At 49.9% G+C, this 21,490-nt stretch overlaps 1 protein-coding gene, 1 long non-coding RNA gene and 1 other non-coding gene across 3 annotated transcripts; all 3 read left to right on the forward strand.

The window, feature by feature from the left end:
• The first annotated feature begins 6 nt into the window (after positions 1-6).
• Positions 7-2,584, forward strand: LOC109367285. Its single transcript, XR_002114282.2, has 4 exons — positions 7-107; positions 1,089-1,204; positions 1,305-1,668; positions 1,747-2,584. It is a non-coding gene; the product is annotated as an uncharacterized LOC109367285 (long non-coding RNA).
• Positions 2,585-3,652: 1,068 nt separating this feature from the next.
• On the forward strand, positions 3,653-9,490 carry RPL3 (ribosomal protein L3). Its single transcript, XM_003202254.4, has 9 exons — positions 3,653-3,756; positions 4,505-4,697; positions 5,135-5,303; positions 6,178-6,313; positions 7,046-7,232; positions 7,633-7,895; positions 8,375-8,470; positions 8,775-8,894; positions 9,374-9,490. The coding sequence occupies exons 1-9, from the start codon at positions 3,754-3,756 to the stop codon at positions 9,416-9,418; spliced, it is 1,212 nt and encodes a 403-aa protein (XP_003202302.1). The 5' UTR covers positions 3,653-3,753; the 3' UTR covers positions 9,419-9,490.
• Positions 7,338-7,430, forward strand: LOC116216255. Its single transcript, XR_004158708.1, has one exon. It is a non-coding gene; the product is annotated as a small nucleolar RNA U83B (small nucleolar RNA).
• Positions 9,491-21,490: the final 12,000 nt, after the last annotated feature.

Below are 21,490 nucleotides of genomic sequence, written 5' to 3' on the forward strand. Positions count from 1 at the left end.
TGAAGCGGAGGGCTTACATAGGAGATCCCACCTCGCCTCACCGCAGCTCCAGCCCGCGTGGGCCCGCGTTTCCTGCGGTGATGCGGTCTTAGGAAGTTAGCATTAAGGTTTGGGACTCTTTTGGGGGTGTCCCCAATCGTCAGCCACCTCTGAGGGGAGTGGGAAGAGGTTTGGGCTCTTGGGGGGCATCTGGGAGATGTCACAGCTGTCAGCGAGGTGCCCACACTCTCCTCTCCATCATAGAGAATCATAGGATGGTTTGAGATGGAAGGGACCCTTAACAGCCATCCGGTCCAACTCCCCTGCAATGAACAGGACACCCACAGCTCGATCAGGGTGCTCAGAGACCCTCCAGCCTGACCTTGGAAGTCTCTATAGATGGGACATCCACACCTCTCTGGGCAACCTGTACCAGTGCCTCACCATCCTTAACATAAACACCTTTCTCCTTTTATCCAATCTAAATCTCTGCTCTTTTAATTTGAAACCATTTCCCTTTGTCCTGTCCCAACAGACCCTGCTAAAGATTCTGTCCCCCTCTTATAGTCCCCCCTAGAAACTGAAGCATCCCTACAAAATGGTGGCAGGTATGGGGTGGCCCTTCATTATGAGAAGACACTCTGCACCACGTCTCCACTGGGCCAGCCAACCACACCTCCAGCTCTTCTGAGAAACTGAGCTCAAAGGCTGATGAAGCTGCATGACAGGTCGGACCGCTTCTGGGCCTGTCACCTCCAGGTCATGCCTGAACACAACCAGCTCCATGAGGAACGTGCTCAGCTTGCTCCGAGCATGGGTTTGTGTTTTTGGCAGAAAACCTATGAGCCAGCCCTGCAGTGTGACCCAGCTGCGCTTTGTCTTTAGCTCTCAGAGCAGGATCTGGCTCTATAGGTCGGTGTTTGTTTCAACTCTTTAATTAATGTTTGCACTAACTCGGTATAACCATAATGTGCAGCCCTTCTGCTGCCATCAGCATCCCAGCAGTGGGAATACAGGTGGCTTTGGCAAGAGGTGTGTGCAGGGAGGAGGTGGCTGGTCTGGGGGACACCACCAGCTTTGGGGATGCTGCCTCAGTGATCTCCCTGCAGGACACCCCTGATGTCTCAGCCACCCAGCCCCAGGATTACAGGCTTTGGGACCTCTATCAAGCTGTTTTTGTCACCTGCTCTGGAGCTCCCTACTCCCTTTGCTTTCCATCCAAAGGGTAGGTGTCTTGTGTCTCAACCATGTAAAAAACATGATAGCCACACACTGACCATTGTTATTGCAAGTGGTGACTGGTTCCTTGTGCTTTTACTGTCCAGGTAGCACTCGGGATTAAAGATGAAAACCCTACAACCCCACACCAAGGATCAGAGCCACTTCAGGTCACATTTCAGCCAGAGTCATGTGTCAAATCAGTTATCCTGCAATGGCACTCACACTGTTTCAGGTCTAGGGAAGTCCGAGTTTCTGCAGCCTGGTCCTATCTGATTTCCTGGTGCCCACAGCGGGAGAGTGAATAATTTATCTCCCATCCTCCATCTCCCTTCCTGTTCAGGTTTCATCTCTGTTTCACCCCTATGCTGATGTTTCTGTGGAACAGCAGAGCCAGCGTCAGCAGTACATGGAGCAAGAGAAATAATGTGTGAACAGTATGAATGATAAGATCTCCAGACAGGTCCCACAGTAAGCCTTATTTTTAGTTCCTCTTCTGAGGCATAACTTTAGCACTTACATTGTTGATATTGTCTATTATTAATTCAGCAGTAGCACAAAGAGGCCCTAATTGAATTTGGAGCTGTGTTGTACCGAGCGCCACGGAAATACACAGTGGGACAGAGTTTCTGGAGAACACACAATCTGCTTGAGAACGTGTCCCTGCGAGAAGGAATTTATTTGATCTCCCTTGATGTTTTAAGATATGCAAATAAACAAAACGGGTGCCAATGTTAGCAGGAAAACCTATTTTATCTTATGAATTTTTAAATATCGTGTTTCCATTTCTTTGTTGTTCCTATGTTTCTTCACATTGCCTAACATCTTTTTTTTTAAAGTGTGATGCAGATTGTCAAGCATCGCTTCAGTTACAGATTATTAGGAGATTCATTTCAGAAGTTGCAGGTGTATACTTCTCTTTTTTTTCTTTTAATGAAAATATAACATTGTCTGTTGTTATCTGTATGTGTATACACACATTTTCAATAAATTCAGCAAGGTATTTAATACTTTTGTCTTTTTTTTCATGGTTCTGTTACAGAAGCTTCATTCCCCGAAAGACTTATTTGCTTCAATGCTTTTTCTTTTACCTAAGGCACTCTTCATTGGCTGCCCTGTATATTCAGTGCTGTGGAAGAAAACCAAACACATCCAAAACTAATTCATAAAATTCAGCTAATTCATATTTCCAAGCTGGCTCAGCAAACTTCGTTATGCTGTGACAGCCGTGGGTAGCTTTGCATAAAGCTTCCAGCAGCACAGCCCGCCTCTGCCTTGGGCTTTCCATTCTAATGGATGCTGGTGGGCAAGTTACAAACCACCAACGCCAGCAAAGCTCCTGCTGCTCCCTACCTCATATTCTCCCACATTTCATAAAATCATTAAGGTTGGAAAAGACCTCTAAGATCACCTGGTCCAACCACCAGCCCATCCCCACCATGCCCACTGACCACGTCCCTCAGTGCCACATCCACACAGTTCTGGAACACCTCTAGGGACAGTGACTCCACCACCTCCCTGGGCAGCCTGTGCCACTGCAGCACTGCTCTTTCTGGGAAGAAATCTTTCCTAATATCCAACGTGAACCTCCTCTGGTGCAACTTGCAGCTCCACAGGCTGAAAACCTCCCAACAGTCTGGCTGCTTCCTGCTCCTGATACCACCCAAAGTGCAAGCAAAAGAGCAGAAGGCCACACCAGTGCCATCCTTTTTCCATGACACTGGTATGGGAGAGGTGAGTTGTGCATTCATGGTGGGGTCACCATCCCTGGAGGTGTTCCAGAACCATGTGGATGTGGCACTGAGAACATGGTCAGCGGGCATGGTGGGGGTGGGCTGGTGGTTGGACCAGGTGATCTTAAAAGTGTTTTCCAACCTCCATGATTCTGTGGATGCATATAAAGGCCACATCTGCATGAGAGACGCTGCTACACTCCTGTTAGGAAAATTTCTGCTCCAATCAGCTTGGTCAATCATCTTTATCAAAAAAGAGACATTAGACTCTTCAGCTCTCTTCATCTGAATAAAGAGAATCCACAGGGGGCATCCTCTGTGTGTAAGTTTGTTTAACCAGATCCCTGTGACTGAAATTCTTCTTCTCAGCTTTTTCTTTACTTTGCTTTGCAGGGACCTCCTATCTTTCCTTTTCTCTTCCCATATTTTATTTGGGAGGATATTCCCGATATTTATTTGGCAAGGACACCTTCTCCTTGTTTTTCCTTTACCCTGCCAAGTCTTACCGCCGCCTGGAAAAAGCAGGTTGACGGGAAAAGATGGACGCAGATATAGATGCGTAGCAGCAGCAGCGGGTGGAGAAGAAGAGGTAACCACCCAAGAGCTGTCAATGTTCTCTTCAGGACAAGATGGCGCTCGCTATCCCAGTGCGAGCCTGCTGCGCCTTAGCCACCATTCTGACCCCGTTCCCCTCCCGTAGTGCCGCGCGCCCCTTGCTCTCGCGATATCTCACACGCGGCGTGTTGCGTCACCTGAGGCGGGGCGACTATAAATAGAGCGTGCGCATAGTACCTCGCTCCTTCCGGCCCGGCGCGGGGACAAAATGGTGGGTGCATGTAGTAGCGCTGACTGGGCCTGGCATTTCCATCCCTTTGGTATCACTGCCATCCCTGCCCCAGTGGCTGCCAGGCCCTCATCCAGCTGCCCCCCGCCACTGCGGGAGGTGGTGCGGAGCTCATTTTGGGGCTCTGTCACCCTGGGCGGGTGAGGCCTTAGCGTGGGGTCGCGGGCGGGCCTGGTGCCCGCGAGTGTGGGATCTCTTGCGAGATGGTGGGAAGATGTGGGCTCGTGGTCACTGGTGAGGCTTGCGTGCCTCTTTCAGAAGGGGCCGGGGTGTTTTTCTGAGGAACTGCCGGCAGTACAGACTGCTTGCCACGATAGCCAGGCCGCGGTGTGCTCCAAGGTCAGGAGCGCCGATGTCAGTGCTTAGACTGGGGCTTTGCCCCTCTGTTTGCTCCTGCTTAAATGGCGTGGCTGCGGAGGGGAGCCGAGTGCCCACATAACTGCCTAACGATCTCTCTTTCAGCTGTGGGATCGAATTGCATGGTGGAGTGTGTCGCTCCCATGCAGTGGTATTGTGCTGGCAGCCTTTAGTCTTACTTAAGTATCAGAACTACATTCTGGGCCTTGCCATGAGGCTCACAACCCCAGCAGAAAGCCCTTTTGGAAGCTGCTACACTTCTTAATGCAACTTCTGTACTAGTGCGTTTTTTTAAAGCCTTTTCATTCTTACTGTTTGTATATTGGATATTAGTGAATCTCTGAAGTGTAATATATTTATTTTCTCTTTTTAGTCTCACCGTAAATTCTCAGCCCCCAGGCATGGGTCCCTGGGCTTCCTGCCCCGTAAGCGCAGCAGCAGGCACAGGGGCAAGGTGAAGAGCTTTCCCAAAGATGATCCCAGCAAGCCTGTCCATCTCACTGCCTTCTTGGGGTACAAAGCTGGGATGACTCACATTGTCCGTGAAGTTGACAGACCTGGGTCCAGTACGTATGAATCTTCCCTTATAAATGGCAAAGGATAACCTACTTCTCATAGGTAGCTGTGAATTTTAATCCTGCCTTAGCTTCACACCTTGTTCAGTAGGTGTTTCTGCTGAGTGGGTGAGGTATAAAGAAAGCATCCCAAAGCATTCCTACTTCATCGTGAATGATATCCTAGCAGTAAGAGTTCACATCTGGCACTAGTTGTGTTATTAGTGGTCCTTTTCTGACATGCATGACAACTTGCACAGGAGCCTCATGCTTTAGTTTAGCTGTACTCTAACCTGCTACTTAAGGATTTTTCTTGATGGACAGGTCTAATTAAATCACCTGCATCATACCTTTGTGAAAGGAATTTGTCTCCTTTAAGTTTGAAACTAACTGAGAGCGAGGAAGAGCAGCTGCTGCTGGTGTTAACCCATATTTCTGTTTCACTGCAGAGGTGAACAAGAAGGAGGTGGTTGAGGCAGTCACTATAGTAGAGACTCCTCCCATGGTCATTGTGGGCATTGTGGGCTATGTGCAGACTCCTCGTGGTCTCCGCAGCTTCAAGACCATCTTTGCTGAGCATATCAGCGATGAGTGTAAGCGTCGCTTCTACAAGAACTGGTAAGAGAGCAGGACTTTCACTTGTTGACCTATTTTTTTCTTCTAGGTTGCAAATTACCATAGTGGAGCTTCTTGATTCAGCTTTTCCATTGGTGGCGTTTGGCCTTAGTGACCTGGTGTAATAATATGGCGTGCCAGAGCAGAGGTTTCTGGGAAGGTGACAGCATAGCATTAGTGCTATTCTTGACATGGGGTGACACTACAGTTTTTGCCTGAGCTCTCCTTACTAGGCTACGTATGATGATACTTCGACGGGCGGACATAAGGAAATCGCCTTTGGCGTTTGTTGTTGAATGTCGAATCCTGACTGTAGCCCTGTTTTCTCAGGAAAGGGGAGGATGAATGTTACTTTTGATTACTGTTCCGGGCACTGTTGTGATTTCAAGTATGCACAATTTGCCGGAGCGTGGCTCCAGCATGTCTAGAGCTCACAGCTTGTTTATGAATTTTGCAGGCAGGGAAAATGTCAGAGTAGTGTGATAATTGTCTCACGGGTGTTACAGCAATGACCTTACTGTCAGGCATAGCTCAGGCTTACGGGGGGAAATTGCGGTGTTCTGTAGCAGATAGCAGTCATCTGACGCAATTGCTTTAAAGATCTGTTTTTCTGTTATTGTTCGACATCTCTCTACAGTCTTTTGTCTTCTGTACTGTGAATATTAATGTGCTTTGGGATTCATGGCAGCTCCGCTCAGCTTTGGCAATCTTGCCTTTGTCTGATGAGCTCCAGGCTCCGCTTGCCAGTGGAAAAGATTGCTTAGAAGCTGGCAATGAGCCACAACTGGCTAAGGTGGCAGCTCCTTCCGCTCGTCCCCCTTCCCTGTGGGATCGATGAAGGGCTTAGCCAAACCTTGTCTCTGCTCTGCTCCTGAAGGCACAAATCCAAGAAGAAGGCCTTCACCAAGTACTGCAAGAAATGGCAAGATGACGAGGGCAAAAAGCAGTTGGAAAAGGATTTCAATAGCATGAAGAAATACTGCCAGGTTATTAGAGTCATGGCTCACACTCAGGTAAGTTTCCAGAATTCAGGTACACAGTGGAAACAACTAAGGATGCGAGAATAAAGCCTGGTCTATCTCAGCAGTGAGATTTCTACCCACCCCACAGTGTAGTGATAACTGTTAAGCATATGATGAATCCCAATGGTCTTCATTCTGTATTAAGTGTACACTCACAGTGTACATGGGTAGCCTTGAGGGGAACCACAGGCAGTCTTCTACAGCTGTGCTCAAAAGAGGCTGAACCATAATGGGCACTACTTGGACTCGGTCCTTGTTGATGCCAGGCTCTCAATTCAGCTACAGATGGAAATAGTCCAGATACTTTGTGTGGTTGTGGAGTTAGAAGCTGTTCTGCAGGTGCTGGAGTTACTCAGGCTTTCAGTGGTTTCTCCGAGAAGCCAGTGGAGGAGGTGTTCTTCTGAATGGTGGTGGTGTCTGCCTAGCTGTCGAGTGTTGTCAGGCTTTCTTGAGGTGTAATTAAATGTATGAGCTATAAGCACGGTAAGATATTTAATTTCAACTTTGCTGATTTTAATAGAACTAGTTTCCAATATTAGACAGCAAAGACACCATTGCAGCTGCTGTTAGTGCTCCTATCAATCCCTTCATTCTAAATATAAACTATAAATGCGGCTGCTGTTCAGTTACAAAAAAAGATCAGGCCAGACTGGAATGGTACTGGAATAGTTGATACAAGGTCAGCCTGGAAGAACAAACTAAATTTCATCCTTTGTTTTCCAGATGCGTCTGCTTCCCCTGAGACAGAAGAAGTCTCACCTGATGGAGATCCAGGTGAATGGTGGCACTGTTGCTGAGAAAGTGGATTGGGCTCGGGAGAAGCTGGAACAGCAGGTCCCTGTGTCAAGTGTCTTTGGCCAGGATGAGATGATAGATGTCATTGGAGTCACCAAGGGCAAGGGATATAAAGGTAATTACATGGAAGCTCAATGTAGTCAGGGTATGCATTTTAATAAAATCCTGGCCTTTGGTTCTCACAGTTGAGTGGGCCAAGAGCTGAGGAGGTATTGCTGTCACAGTTCGGTGATGAAACCATGGAATAAGCGCTGGGCACAGCGCCTGACATCCGTGAGGAGTCATTCCATGCTGCCTTCCTTCTGAGAACAACACTTCTTAGGGACAGCCAGGGAGGGAACATGCACAACTTTAGGACAGTGTGCTTCAAGAAAAGCAATTCCTGGAGTGCATGTCTAGGTTTCCCTTTTGTTGCTCGGGGATCTTGCTCAAAAGATCTTCTGAGCTCTGTTTGAAAACTGAAGTCATCACAGCTTGACAAGAAACATAAACACTGCTTGGGTTTCTTGTTCCAGGTGTTACCAGCCGTTGGCACACCAAGAAGCTGCCCCGCAAGACTCATAGGGGTCTGCGCAAGGTGGCCTGTATCGGTGCATGGCATCCTGCTCGTGTGGCTTTCTCTGTGGCCCGTGCTGGTCAGAAAGGGTATCACCACCGGACCGAAATCAACAAGAAAATCTACAAGATTGGCCAGGGTTACCAAATCAAGGATGGAAAGCTGATCAAAAACAATGCGTCAACTGATTATGACTTGTCTGACAAGAGCATTAACCCTCTGGTGAGTTGTAACAGCTGCGTGGAAAGAGTTGCTGTCTTCTGAGGCAATTGGGTGTGGTACAAGATGTGAAATGATTGAATGAAGAGCACTTGAGGGAAAACTCAGCTGCTGTAGGTGGTATGTAGGAGAATGCTGAATCATTCTCAGTATTGACTTGTGTAACTTTTGCTTACTGCATTTAATAATTGGCAGCAGTATCAAGGGATGCTAGGAATGGTACTCATGTAAATGAGGAATAATTCAGCCACGAAAGCAGGTTTTCTGTCAACCTCAACATTGCTGAATTCTGCTAAGAACACTATATAGCAGCAAGTAAACTGCTGTAGTGAGAAGCTTCTTCAGTGAAAGACAATAGGAAAAAGTGGGGGTATCAGTGAATGAAGGAATGGCTGAGTTCCAGAATTGGTGCAGGAACCTCAGGCTGTGGGCACATGTAATCTCACTTTACGCTGTGCACTGACTGTTTTCTCTCTATCCAGGGTGGCTTCGTCCACTATGGTGAGGTGACCAATGACTTCATCATGCTGAAAGGCTGTGTTGTTGGGACCAAGAAGAGGGTCCTAACCCTGCGCAAGGTAAGTAGGGCAGACATCTGTCAGGTGGGTTGGAACAGCTTCTGTCAGCTGCGTTGCCTCTGGTTCAAGTGTCCTTGCTTGCTGCTATGGGGATTCTCAGATTCTTTGCTGGTGGGAGCTGATCACTGTTGTACAAACTATAAGTGTGATGGCTTGCTAGCAAATGCTCCTTGTGTAATAGCAGCTGAAATATGAAGTCAGAGTGACTTAAGTGGTGTTCTGGAGATGATGAGGAGAAAGTCACCAGCTTTTTGGCAGATTGAAAGGGTGCTGCTGCTGGACTCACCTGGTATCTCTCTTGTAGTCCCTGCTTGTGCAGACCAAGCGTCGGGCCCTGGAGAAGATTGACCTGAAGTTCATTGACACAACCTCCAAATTTGGTCATGGCCGCTTCCAGACAGCTGAGGAAAAGAAGTCTTTCATGGTAAGGATATTATCTAAAGCTGGCAAGTTTCTCGGTGTTGCACACATCTTTTTGTGTTGGCACTGCCTTTGGCTTAAAACAGCTCCTGGTGGTAGTGTTTGCAGTGGACTGTGGGTGGCATTTCCCATTTGGCACGTGAGCAAGTGGAGCTGTAGTCCCTGTACTTCAATGTCACTCTTTTGCAAGGGCAGTGTGCTGGTTAACAGCTTGGTAGATGCACAGGAGCTTCCCCACTAGGTGGCACCAACGTTTCTTACTTACTAAATTTGAAGTCTAATTTGATGCAGTCCAACTGTCAAATTTGGCTTTCCAGTGAAGCTTTTAGCTTCCAGCAGGTGGCATCATTGAGGACTTCTATTTGTAAGTAAGAGGAGAAAAGTTTATTTAAAAAAAAAAGTAATAAAACTGCAAAAAGTTAATTGGTTGTGGTTATCAGTGGAATAGACTGTTAACATTTCTTTTTCTTTTTTCTCCTCCAGGGACCACTCAAGAAAGATCGTATTGCAAAAGAGGAGGCAGCTTAATCTGTGGAACTGTCTTGTGTTCTGCAGCCTGTGTGCTGCCAGATGAAAAAATAAAGATTTTAAAGAATTTAACTTTGTTTCTTGGTTTACGTATAGCTGCATCAAGTCAGGCACTCTGGCTGCAGGTCTTGGGATGGGATCAACCAAACAAAAACCTCCTATTCATCAATACCCCAATTCTAACAGGATTCCTGTAATGAGTAAGGAGCTGTCATTGTTCTCCTCGCCCAGTGAAGATTTTTGTGCAGAGCAGGGCTCTTTGTGGTTGGGTGAAGTAATGTGGAATACCTTGGTAGCTGCAAACGCTAATCCTCTGCCTGGCAGCTAGGGCTCCTTTGCATTGAACTGTTGTTAAAAGTAATGGAACTGTTTTAGGTAGTTGATAGATCACCGAATTTTGCATAAGTGCCTGTAAGTGGGTGGCTGGCACTTCCATGTGACAAATGTAACTTGTGTAGTACTCTCAAGCGTGTAGCTGCTTGTTGATAGGAAATGGGCCTGCCTGGGAGGAGAGGAGGGTGATAAATTCACCATGATCCCTCAGTCTAATGCCAAGGAGGGAGCACTGTGTTTTGCTGGTGTTGCATTACTGGCTGGCTGAAAATATTCCTCTGATCTTGGGGGGGTAGTTTGGCTGCTGTTCCCAGCTGGGTTTCCTTGGTGTAGGATTGGAGATGCAGCTCTTGTGCACAGGCTCAGCTCTGTATAGCAGGAGTCCTGACAAGCGTTGCTTGTTTATGGGAGCTGTGGTGTTATACCAAGAAAGGCAGCACAGCCCTGAGCGCCTGGGTGCCTCCAGCCACAATAGTGAGATCACTCGTGCTTTGGGCCATAGCCTGACTGAAGGCTCATGTAAATTTAGATAACTGTGCTGGTGTAGCCTTAGCTGCCCATAATTGGAGAGGAGACTGTGATTAAGGCAATAACCCTCCAGATTTACACACCAAATGAACTGGCACGTGGATCTGCACTGAGATATATCCAGGGCAGTGTTATTTGCTTTGATGGGAATGGAAAAGGATGGATGTAGAAAATACTTCTCATCGTGATGCATAAGAACATTTTAAGAGTTAAAAGGTGGCCAGGAGGAGGAAAAACATTTACCTTGTTTCCCTAGAAACCAGACTCCATGACTGCACAATCTGGCTGGCTCGCTGTCAGCCTCGCTTAACACATGAACCTGTTGGCTGCTTTCAGCCAAGTGTAACAAGAGAGGTCTCAAAGACCAATTTTAACTTTATTTTTTTTTCACAAGTCCCGCTCAAATTGGCAGGCAGGTAGAGCAAAATCCTAAGTTAGTAATTCTCCAGTGCAGGAAAGTAGGATTTCCAACCAGCAGCCATCTCAAGGTGACAGCTTTATGAGCAGCTCTGAAGATGGAGGTTTCCCTGTCCCTTAGAGAGCCTTGCTCTTTTTGGTTGGCTGTGAGTTGGTCATTTTATGCATGTACATATGCAGAGCTCTTAGCCAGCCGTACCTGCTGCTGCTACTTGATCAGACCAGCCTGAGGTATCGGAGGGGACTGGGATTAGCAGCGAGCTGCTGGGGATGAAAACCCATGATGAAATATGCACTGCTAAGTCTGCCTCTTTCAAAATCCCAGCGACCTTCTCGCTTTCCCAAACTGCACCTCGTGGCAGGGTCTCCAGTGGCAACTAAGAAGCTGCTGAGTTTATTTCAAAGCAGTAATGACAATGCGGGGAATTTTTAGTCAAATTAGCACCTAATTAAAAAGAAGCAATCTTGAAGAAATGCCATCCATGTTAGGGATGCTCAGTGCCCATCTCGTAGGAGGAGCTCTTTCATTCAGCTGGGGACCTGGTGCCAAGCTTTCATTGGTTTGTGCTTGAAGTAGTGGTTGCTGTTAAAACACTGAATGTGTAAGAAAACTGCCAAGTATTTTTTAATCCTTTTTCCTTCTGAAAACTTGGGGACAGGAGGACATCCAACGTCAGGAGATGGCGCTCGTCCCTCTCCGGATGGTGGTGGCAGAGGGTGTCCCTGACACTTGTCCCCAAGTCCAGTGGTGCTCCACTGGGAAAAAGCCCCACTTGACTGAGAATTGGTCACCTAGGGCTCCTTGAAATGATTGGAAGCTGCTTGGGTACCGAGCACCAGGCTTAGGTGCAAAGCAACTGAGATCCTGGCAGGGCCATATGGATGGGAGAAGCTGTGGAGCACCAAGTTGTGCTTCTGTCATGTAGGTCTGACTTTCATCTCCTGAGCCTTCCCTCTTCTACAGACGTCCATCCATCCCCCCCCTCCATCCACACATCCATTCCTCCATCTACCCCTCCCTCCATCCCTCTCCACCCATCCATCCATCCATCCATCCATCCATCCATCCATCCGTCTGTCCATCCAGGGTGACAGGGACAGTCCCCATAGAAATGCTTAGAAGTCAAAGCAGGTCATACATTTGTCCCCCAGCCAAGGGACAAAAAATGGGCTTCTCTTCCCTAGAGCCAAGATCTTTATTATTATTATTATTACTGTTACTATTATTTTAATCACTTATCTTCACCCTGAGCTGTTTCTATCACTGCCAACCCCAACCATATCTGTGGGGCAGAAGGTCAGGGAGGATCCTGCATCCTGACGATGCTTGGAGAGACCTGCTGGTCCCTGAGCCTTGGGGAGCAAGCAGCACTGTGGGAACATGCCTGGCCCCAGCTGGATAGCTGGGAAGTGAGGCCGACTTTCACCCCCGGCACCTGAAAGTCCCAGCACTCCCCAGCTGCCGGCAGCACGGGGGTTGGGATCAGGGGGGCCACTTTCACAGCTTCCCGCAGCACATCTGGGTCGGAGCTCTTCCCAGTGCCTTTCCTCACTGGAGATGAAACGAGGTGCAGCTGTGATGCTCCAGCGGAGATGTTAGAAGTGTGTGAAGCTGCCCGGGGGGCACGGAGTGGGTTCAAGCTGGGGGTCTTGGCTCTTGCAATTAGCTCCGCGAGCAGCCCAGCTGACACCATGCCTTTGATCTGAGTGACAGGCTCTGAGTTTCAATCGTGCTCAACATGGAAGAGGAGATCATGAACGTTCCCTGGGGTGGTGAGACTGGGTTCACGCAGTGCACACTGAACCCAGCAGCGCATGTCTGTGGGTCAGAGCGGGCAGGTTGGAGGCTGCTGCTCCCCATCTCACTGCCTCTTCCAAGTTGCTGTTTGCTTCGTAGGGCCCCTGAGCACAATGGACCCTAGCTTCACACTCAGCGGGACCCAAAGGTGCTGTGGGGACCTCAGACAGCAGCACCGCTGTCCCTCCAGCCCCTGATGCAACACAACTCACTGGAGAACCATGTGGTATTGCTGTGGCAGCCATGGGATGAAATGAAGACTAAATATATCCCCCATCACATCACCATTTCCATAAAGCATGGGTGCAGGGCTGGGATGGCCACCATGCTGGGGCTTGATCCCATCCACCACCTCAAAGAGCTTTTATTATTACCATTATTTTTAATTTCCTTCTTGGCACCAGCAGCAGTGGGGACTGAGTTCAAGCAGCTACGTGTGGCCGTGGATGTGGTCATCGAGCATCCTCCTGCCTCGGTTACAAGAAGACCCCTTCAGTTTTACTGATGCACATCGCTGTTATCTGCCACCATTGTCTGGTTCTGGATGGAGCCCAAAGCCCATTTGTCCCATTGGAAATGGACAAGCCAGCGGGCCTGGGAGATGTTGCTGGCAGGAGGTGTTTATAATCTTTGTTTAGTTACAGAGAGCCTGGACACCCACTGCCGCTTCCCTACACACAATAGGATCAAACGGCTCCGGGACATTTCCTCGCTCCTTGCAGATGAAATCGCTGCATCTGCTGCCCTGCTGCAACCCCTGCTCCTGGCTTTGTGGGTCCCACACCTCATCATTGCCCTGGCTCTCAAAGGGCCGTGGGGGATTTTTTGTTGCTGCCACCTCTGCTTCAAAATGGGGCATTTCCTCGTTTCCTATGGCTGTTTCTGTTTTCAGAACCTGTGGGCGAGGGGAAGTGGTGTTGCTCATGTGGAAGAAATCATGTCACCACCTGCCCCCAGGGCAGAAGATAAAACACCCACCGGTGGTGCCCTGCCCTTGTTTTTGGGAGAATGGAAATCTTCACACCTCCCTCCTCTATTGGTGTCAGGCCCTGGTACAGACTTTCCCTGCCCTGTGTTGTACCTCTGCAGATCTGTTCTTGGAGTGGAGCGGGAGCATCCTCCTGGCACCCACCTGCTTTACCATCTTATCCCAACCTCCTCCTCCTCCTCAGGATGCCCACTTTGCCCTCCCTAGGTGCCATGGAATTAAAATCCCAGTTCCATCTGCTGGTAGTGTGCCTTGGGGAGGGGGACATTTCCCCTATGCCAGCTTTGGGAATACCAAAAATATGAATAGTCAGCCTTCTTGCAGGCAACTTTCTCTCTCCCTCCCGTCTCCACCAAGGGTTAAATCTCCTCCAGGGTAAGTAATGTTTAACCTAACCCATTACTAATTAAATGGATGACTTCAGGCAGGTTTTGTTATCGTCTTGGAACACCTGATGCATGTGTCACTGGCAAGAGCTCTGCTTGTCTCAAGTTCACCGGCAATCTTTGAACTCCCGATGCCTTCTCTCTTCCCGTCCTACTGCAGCAAAGCCCTGTCAGCTGGGGACCCCCATCCCCACATTCCCTTCGGGGGGACACCGCTGAGATGGACAGGATGGAGATAAAGCATGGGTAGCCCCATACTGGAGGACATCTCACCCCCACAGAAAGCCTCAGGGCTGGTTGACATCATTCTCATGCTTCAAGGTATAAATAACCAACCTGGTAAACAAAGGAAACTCCCCACGAAGACCATGTAAGGCAGAGCCGCTGTTGTACCATTTATTTATTAGCTCACCATTGCTATTTCCTGCCTCTGTTGGTCAGGGACCTCCTATGTTGGCCGAAAGTCAACTTTTCCTCCCCCACCATGAATTTACAGTAACCCTTGGCTTACAGCTCAGGCTCTCAGGGGGTGCACCAGCACTTGGTTCTGGTCCTAAGGAGGACCAGGATCTCTGGTGGATCTTCCGAGCCATAAGTCTGGGGGATCATCACTCAGGAGGGCTTTATCTTTCAAGTCCTTGCTGCGGGAGGCAAAGGGAGCACTCGGTTAAGGGTGAACACACACCTGCAAGGGGGCTGGGAGGTGCTCACTCAACAAGACAGAGCGAGGCCATGCACGTGTCCTCTCCAGGACCCAGCTGTGCTCCCACTCCTCAGCCTGTCACTGCCTCCAGAGCTGCCAGTAGATTGGTCTGTACATGTGCTTCCCATCTTGCTGCAGGCAACAGCAGTCGGGCTCATGTGGGCCCCTTCTATCCTTACATCAGATGTGCACAGCTGGTTTGCATGGAGAGAAGCTGGAGGACACCGGGGAGTAATGCAGGGTACCTGGGGATGGATGGGAGCTGCTCCAGATCCACAGCTAAATCTGACTGAGGATCTGGGGCCATGGGAGAGGATTGTCCACATTTTGAGGATGCTAAGCAATTCCAGCTCTCATTTGGGAATGTCCAGGGTGGAGGGACAGAGTAGCAGATCCAGGATCAGCAGAACACCTGTGGGCATTTGTATCCCTCCATCCCAAATGGAGATCTGTCCATGGATAAATCTGGATCTTGGGTGTGCTTCTGTGGAGCCAGGAGCTGGACTCAATGAAAGATCTGGAGCAGAAGTCATATGGGGAGTGGCTGAGGGAACTGGGGTTGTTCAGTCTGGAGAAGAGGAGGCTCAGCGGAGACCTTATGGTTCTCTACAACAACCTGAAGGGAAGTTGTGGTGAGGTGGAGGTCAGCCTCTTCTTCCAGGTAACAGCAATAGAATGAGAGGGAATGGCTTCATATTGCACCAGGAGAGGTTCAGGTTGGATATTAGGAAAAATTTCTTCTCTGACAGAGCAGTAATACACTGGCACAGGCTGCCCAGAGAGGTGGTGCAGTCACCATCCCTGGAGGTGATCCAGAACCGTGGGGATGTGGCACTGAGGACATGGTCAGTGGGCATGGTGGGGATGGGCTGGTGGTTGGACCAGGTGATCTTAGAAGTCTTTCCCAACATTCATAATTCTGTGATTCTATGGCCCTTGTGGATCCATTCCAACTTGAGATATTCTTTAGTTCTATGGATCACCATCTGTCTTGGCTGCTCCTTCCCTTTAAAAGGAAGAGCATGGCTTGGTCCTTGCTGGCTGCAGGTGGGCTTGGAGCCATGGAGGGACAGTGCATTTGCTTTGCCATTGTAGGGATGAATGGAGCTGCCAGTAGGCCTGGGGGTCACCCTGGATCACCCTGGATTTCTCCTTTCTGGCTGCTCATTCCCTACCCTAAATCCATACCCTAGGGCTGTTCAGGAACGGGGAGCTGTTGTTCACCCCATCCAGTGCTGTCTCCTCTGTCATTGTTATTGAGGCAATTCTCAAGCAGCTTGGATCCTGTTTTTGTGCCGATGCTGCCTGGCCCTACAGGAGAGAGAAACACAGGAAATGGCTGCGACGGAAGCAGAATCATCTCCTGGAGAGAGCAAGGAGCAGCCCTCGCAGCCGCTGAGGGAACAAAGAGAGGGATTCAGAGGGGCTGTGTTATTGCCAGCCCCACTGCCAACCCATGGCTTCCCTCCACCCCGATCCCCTGGGATGAGCTCATGGACACGCTGCCTTCATGGAGGGCACAGCAGTTGTGCCCTTTCCCTGTGGTTAAACAAACTGGGATTTCTGCAGAGCTCTGCACTTGGATTCTTGCAGCACCACGGCAGCGTGGGCACGGGTCTCACTGCCATCCCAGAGCTCTGTCCCTCCTCCCCAGAGTGCTCCTATGCACACAACAGGCCCTCTGTCCTGCAGGCACAAAAGGAAACGTTGAGCCAAAAGGCCATTGGGAGCGTGCGAGCCTATTCCTTGTGGCGTCATGGGCTGTCCCAGCCCTGTCCCCAGTGTGTCCCAGCACCCTTGCACACGTCCTCTCTTCTATAGGTGCTACTCATCTCAAAGAACAAGGACATCTCCTTGTTCCCTGCACGAAGACCATATCCAATGGGACTTCTGTCCACATGGCTCCAGTGCAGGAAACTGCTGTTGCACTCTTGTGTGTCCCAGCCCTGGGAGAGCAGCATGGATCATGGGGGTGTGAAGGTACTTACTGGGCAGCACTGCTGGGGGAAGCTCACAGCACTGCTACCCTAAGAGCAAGCAGCTGGAGGGCTTCCATAGGGAGCACAGCAATTCCCAGGCTCTGCCTTTGTGCAGTGTTTGTGGCTACAGCATGAGCGCCAAAATGTCATCGACCCTTATCTGCAATGTATCCGGGTCCTTTTGGTACCCACACAGCCTCCAAAAATAGCCCCAGCAGAGGAAAAAAATACATCCCTAAAATAGCACTGCCATTCAGGCTGTCCAGCACCAGGCTTTACACCTGGTCAAGTGCCATTATGACTCTGCAAGGGGATGGCGGCTCTGCTCCCCTGTGCCTTCCCACCCTTCCCAAACCAGCACTGGGAGCTCTGGGACACACCAGGACACAGCCACCAACTGTTCCTTGTATAGGTTCTGTGCAGCATGAGCCAGGTGTCCCCCACCACGGGATGCTGACACTGCTGCAAGAGGAGTGATCCTGCTGAAAGCCTCTCCTGAAAAGGAGCGCTGGTGAGGAGGAGGAAGCCGAGAGGAAGGAAGGCCTTGTTTGCCTGTTCCCAAAGCACCGCAGGAACTGCTATATGAGGCATTACCTGACCTCACTTACAACTCCGGATACCCTTCTACTGCTCCCCGCTGGAGCCTCCCCCAGATCCCACCACTTTGCACTGTGCCACTACTCTGAGCTGCTCTGACACCCACAGCTGCTTTCCGCCAAGCTGCAAGTCCTCTTCCGGCTCCTTGCACTCCAAATTTATCTGCACCTGCTCTTCCTCATGGATGGACCACGTTCAGTCCCTGCACGTGGACGCAGGAGCATCTGACGATCCAGGGCAAAGCTGTTATGTGTGGTGGTCCATGCAGTGTGGGCTTCCAGTTCTGGGGAGGAGTGGTTGTGGTGCTTTACATGAACACAGCTTGAAAACAGGGGGCTTGGGAAGAGGAAAACCATGGCTCTGCATCTGTCACTGACACACATTGGCTTCAGCACCATATTCAGCCAGGGTGGATATTAGGAAATTCAGTTCAGGTTGGATATTAGGAAATATTTCTTCCCAGAAAGAGCGGTGCTGCAGTAGCACAGGCTGCCCAAGGAGGTGGTGCAGTCACCGTCCCCGGAGGTGTTCCAGAGCCGTGTGGATGTGGGACTGCGGGATGTGGTCAGTGGGCATGGTGGGGATGGGCTGGAGGTTGGACTGGGTGATCTTAGAGGTCTTTTTCAACGTTAATGACTCTGTGATTCTATATCTCAGTTTGCTCCCTGCCTCCTACAGTGCCGTGCAGCTGGACTTTCAGTGTCCACAAAAGGCTAACAGACAAGACCACGACACAAAAGCTTCATGCTCTTTGTAGACTATTGCTTCCTCTGACGCCCTTCAGAAGAGCTTGGAAAAGATGTTTATGCAGAACACAAAAGGTCTGAGGATGTGAATTGGATGCGGAGGGATGAAGCCCAGCGTGACATAAATGCTCTGCAAGTTGAATGTTCCCATTGATCAGCATCTTCCGCTTTGTGTATGGGGATGCTTTCCACCACGGATGACTTATTCATCCAGGGACTGCTACGGTTGCAACCTCATAGCACCTTACCAATCCCTGGTTAAATATGGGGCTGGAGGAAGAAGAGGAAGGGGGTACATGAGTCAAAGCAGCAAAACACAGCAGCCTTGAGGAGGATGATTTCAGGACTGGAAAGGATCCTCTGAAATAACAGGTTATTTCCAGGCTTAGGAAATGAACCAAACAGCCCACTGGCCCAAAGGGGACCATGGAGAGGTCTTGCATCCCTGTAATCAACAACCTGATGAGCGAGCTGAGGTCACCACTCATTCCAGAGAACAGGAACTCAGGGAGAGGAAGAGGGGACCGGATGCTTGGCCAAAATACCTTAAGAAGTGATGTTAAGGATATCCCCTCTCCTCCCGAGCCAAGCGGTGACAGTACATTCCTGGGGCTCCACTGGGAGCAGTAGTGGGGGGTGGCTTCCAGCAGGTGCCCCCTGGAGGGGTTGCCCTGCACCTCTTCCCACTGCATTTCTCCTAGCCTTCCTCTACCCATACCACGTTTCCACCTACCCAGCCTCTTAATTTTGAAAGGAGAACCAGCGACGGAAAGCTTCCAAACATACACAAACAGGATGCAAGTGGATTGTGACCCAGTGGGGAGTAGAGTAGGACAGAGGCATGAAACTCCTCCCAGGAGAGGCCATGGGGAGCGTGGCTCTGGGGGGCTGAAAGAGCAGGACACTAGTGTGAATATCACCTTTGCCCTCACTTGTCTACCAAGGACCATAAGAGCACAAGCCCATTCATTACCACTGCATTACTGTGTTATTCAAGTCAACTGTGAACCACAGCGGTGCCATCCCAAGGTGGCATGACAAAGCTCTGCCAGTATGGAGATCAGAGATCCTAGGCAGCCGTGCTCACATATCTTCATCCTCTGTCCTGCGGTCACTGTTCCAAGCTGAAGAACATGGGTCACCTCGTGCAGGTGTCACTCTCCAGGGTCCCTTAGCTCTCTGGACTGACAAGAGTGAATGTCTGAACTTCAAAACATTCTGTAAAGCTTTGTTAGTTGCTTGTTAACAGTTATCCAAAAAGGATGTGTGTATGTATGTGAGGTTGTGAGTGGAGATGCTGTTGACCAAGAGGAGAGATGCACAGCTTCTGTATCTGGGGGGGCTGCCTCCTGCAGGACCATGGAGACCATGTTGTTCAGATCACGTCCCCAGAACAAAGCACACCTTGCTGAGGGCCAAGGGGTTCCCAGAGTAACCAGACAGGCTATGTGTAGCCCCACTTCGCTCTGTGGGCTGAGATCTGATGGAGGCCCAGCTTAGCACAGGCCATGGCAGCTGCGTCATCCTTCCCCTCTCCCCACCCTCTTTTTTCCCTGAAGAAATCTCTAAGAGATTTTTTTTTTTTAATTGGCATTGTCCATTGGATCTGTAGTTCCTAGCCAGGCAAAACAAGGCATGCATCTTACTGGAGACAGGATAGAGGACTCTTGGAGTTAATCGTTTTCTCCATTGTCTTTCCAATGTGTGCTGAGATGTCCGTAGCTGGGGGACCCATTGTATTGCCTTCCTGCTTGTTTTTCTAGTAGTCTCCAGTGAATAAAAGTAATGCAGGGCTCATAATACACTTTCCATGACCTCTAATCTCGCTGTACAATCTATCTCAATGCTAGGTCGCATACAGTATTCATTAACAGCAGTTCCACCTCCAACTCACTGACTTCTCCAGATCCCAGTTTAGAATCATAGAATGGCTTAGGTTGGAGGGGATTTTAAAGCCCACTCAGCACAAATCACCTGCAGTGGGCAGGGCTGCAACCTACCAGACCAGGTTACCCAAGGCCCCATCCAACCTGGCTTTGAACACCTCCAAAAAGCTTCCCCCAACTCTGTCAAGCTTCCCGTATCTGGAGTACTACCTCCTCCATTTCCATCTGCGCTCTCCTTGGCAGGCAGAGCATGCTTGTCAAGGACAGTCCCACCTCCCTGTGCCCCCACGAGCAGATCGGTGTGATGCAGTGGCAGTAACGCAGCTCTCTCCCAGTGTCAGTGGCAGCACGAGGAGCCAAAAGGCTGGAGACAGTTTTGGGATAGACAAAGCCTGCAGATTTGCCTTCCTACCCTGGCTATGAGCTCATTCTGCTGCACAGGCTTGATGAGATTCCCAGATGCAGAGGCACAATGAGGCAGGGAAACCCTTGTTATTCGGTGGTTATTCTGCACGGCTCTTCTGGGAATATTTGCTTTTCCTAGCTTTTTCCTGCCACGCCGGAAACCCTCAGGTGTCCCTGGGCTAGGACGGCCACCTGGGCTTCAGGCCTGAGTCATCCTGTCTTCCCTCAGCCTTCCTTTTTGCAAGAAGTGGTGAGAAACAACAAGAATGAATCACACAGAGGAGGAGATGGTTAAGGCACCGGCAGCCCTATCCAGGTGCCCTGGTACACGGTGTCCCAGTCCTGGCATCACAGGGGACCACAGTCTAGGCACCATGCATCACCAAGTGACAATGAGCTGGGGACTTCAGGGGACAAGGAAATCTCTGAGTCATCTCACTGGAAGCTGTGATCACAAGTCCCTTCCTAAATGGACTGAGTTCAGTCTTTCCCAGCTCTAAATGGCCATTCTTAGAACCAGAGCCAAATCCCACTCCAGGGTTTTGTGCTCAGACCTGGCTTCAGCCAAAGAAAAAGTACTAGCTCCATGTTTATCATAGAATCACAGAATGGTTGGGTTGGAAGGGACCTTAAAGCCCACCCAGTCCCAGCTCGTGCCTTGGGCAAGGCTGCCTCCCACCAGCTCAGGTTGCCCAGAGCTACATCCAACCTGGCCTTTTCTCCTTGTCTTCTCTCTCCTTTGCTTCTTCACACCAAGCAATGATGGGCAAGACCCCAACCTGCATGTCTGTGCCCACCTTGAAGAACCTGTGCATCTTTTCTCTCAAATTGCCAGGGCAATCTGCCTGCTGCTAGCAAGTGGGCACAGGCAGCACAGGGAGGGCGTGGAGCTGGGACACCACCACAACCCATCTCCAGCCAAACTCACACTCCATGTTTGTCAGCCACATCTGCCGTGGAGGCAACTAGCAAGTCTGGTCATGCTCTGGGATTCCCAAGAGCTGTGCAGCTGAGCTTGCCTTGAGAAAACTGGCAATAGGCTGAGCTGTGCTGGGTCTGGCTGTTTGTGGATTCTCTGTCTTCTTCCCAGGTCCCAGGGAGGTTACCCAAGCTGGCCACTAAGCACATAGGATGCTTGTACCTTGCTGTTTCACACTGCTAGGAGCTGGCCTGGAACTATCGCAACCACAGTAATACGGCTTGGGGAAGGGCTTGGCAAGCCAGAGTATTTAGACTGTGTCCTGCATGGCTGAAGAAAGAGGAGGAAGAGGTCAGTTGTTGTCTTTGTATTTAGGAAGGCAGTCTG

This window comes from Meleagris gallopavo, chromosome 1 (assembly GCF_000146605.3).
Source record: "Meleagris gallopavo isolate NT-WF06-2002-E0010 breed Aviagen turkey brand Nicholas breeding stock chromosome 1, Turkey_5.1, whole genome shotgun sequence".
NCBI lineage: Eukaryota > Metazoa > Chordata > Aves > Galliformes > Phasianidae > Meleagris > Meleagris gallopavo.

Excerpts from the sequence above, each read along its gene's own strand:
- RPL3 (XM_003202254.4), top strand. Across the intron at positions 8,471-8,774 it reads GGGTCCTAACCCTGCGCAAG|TCCCTGCTTGTGCAGACCAA; the intron begins GTAAGTAGGGCA and ends TCTCTCTTGTAG. Across the intron at positions 8,895-9,373 it reads AGGAAAAGAAGTCTTTCATG|GGACCACTCAAGAAAGATCG; the intron begins GTAAGGATATTA and ends TTTCTCCTCCAG.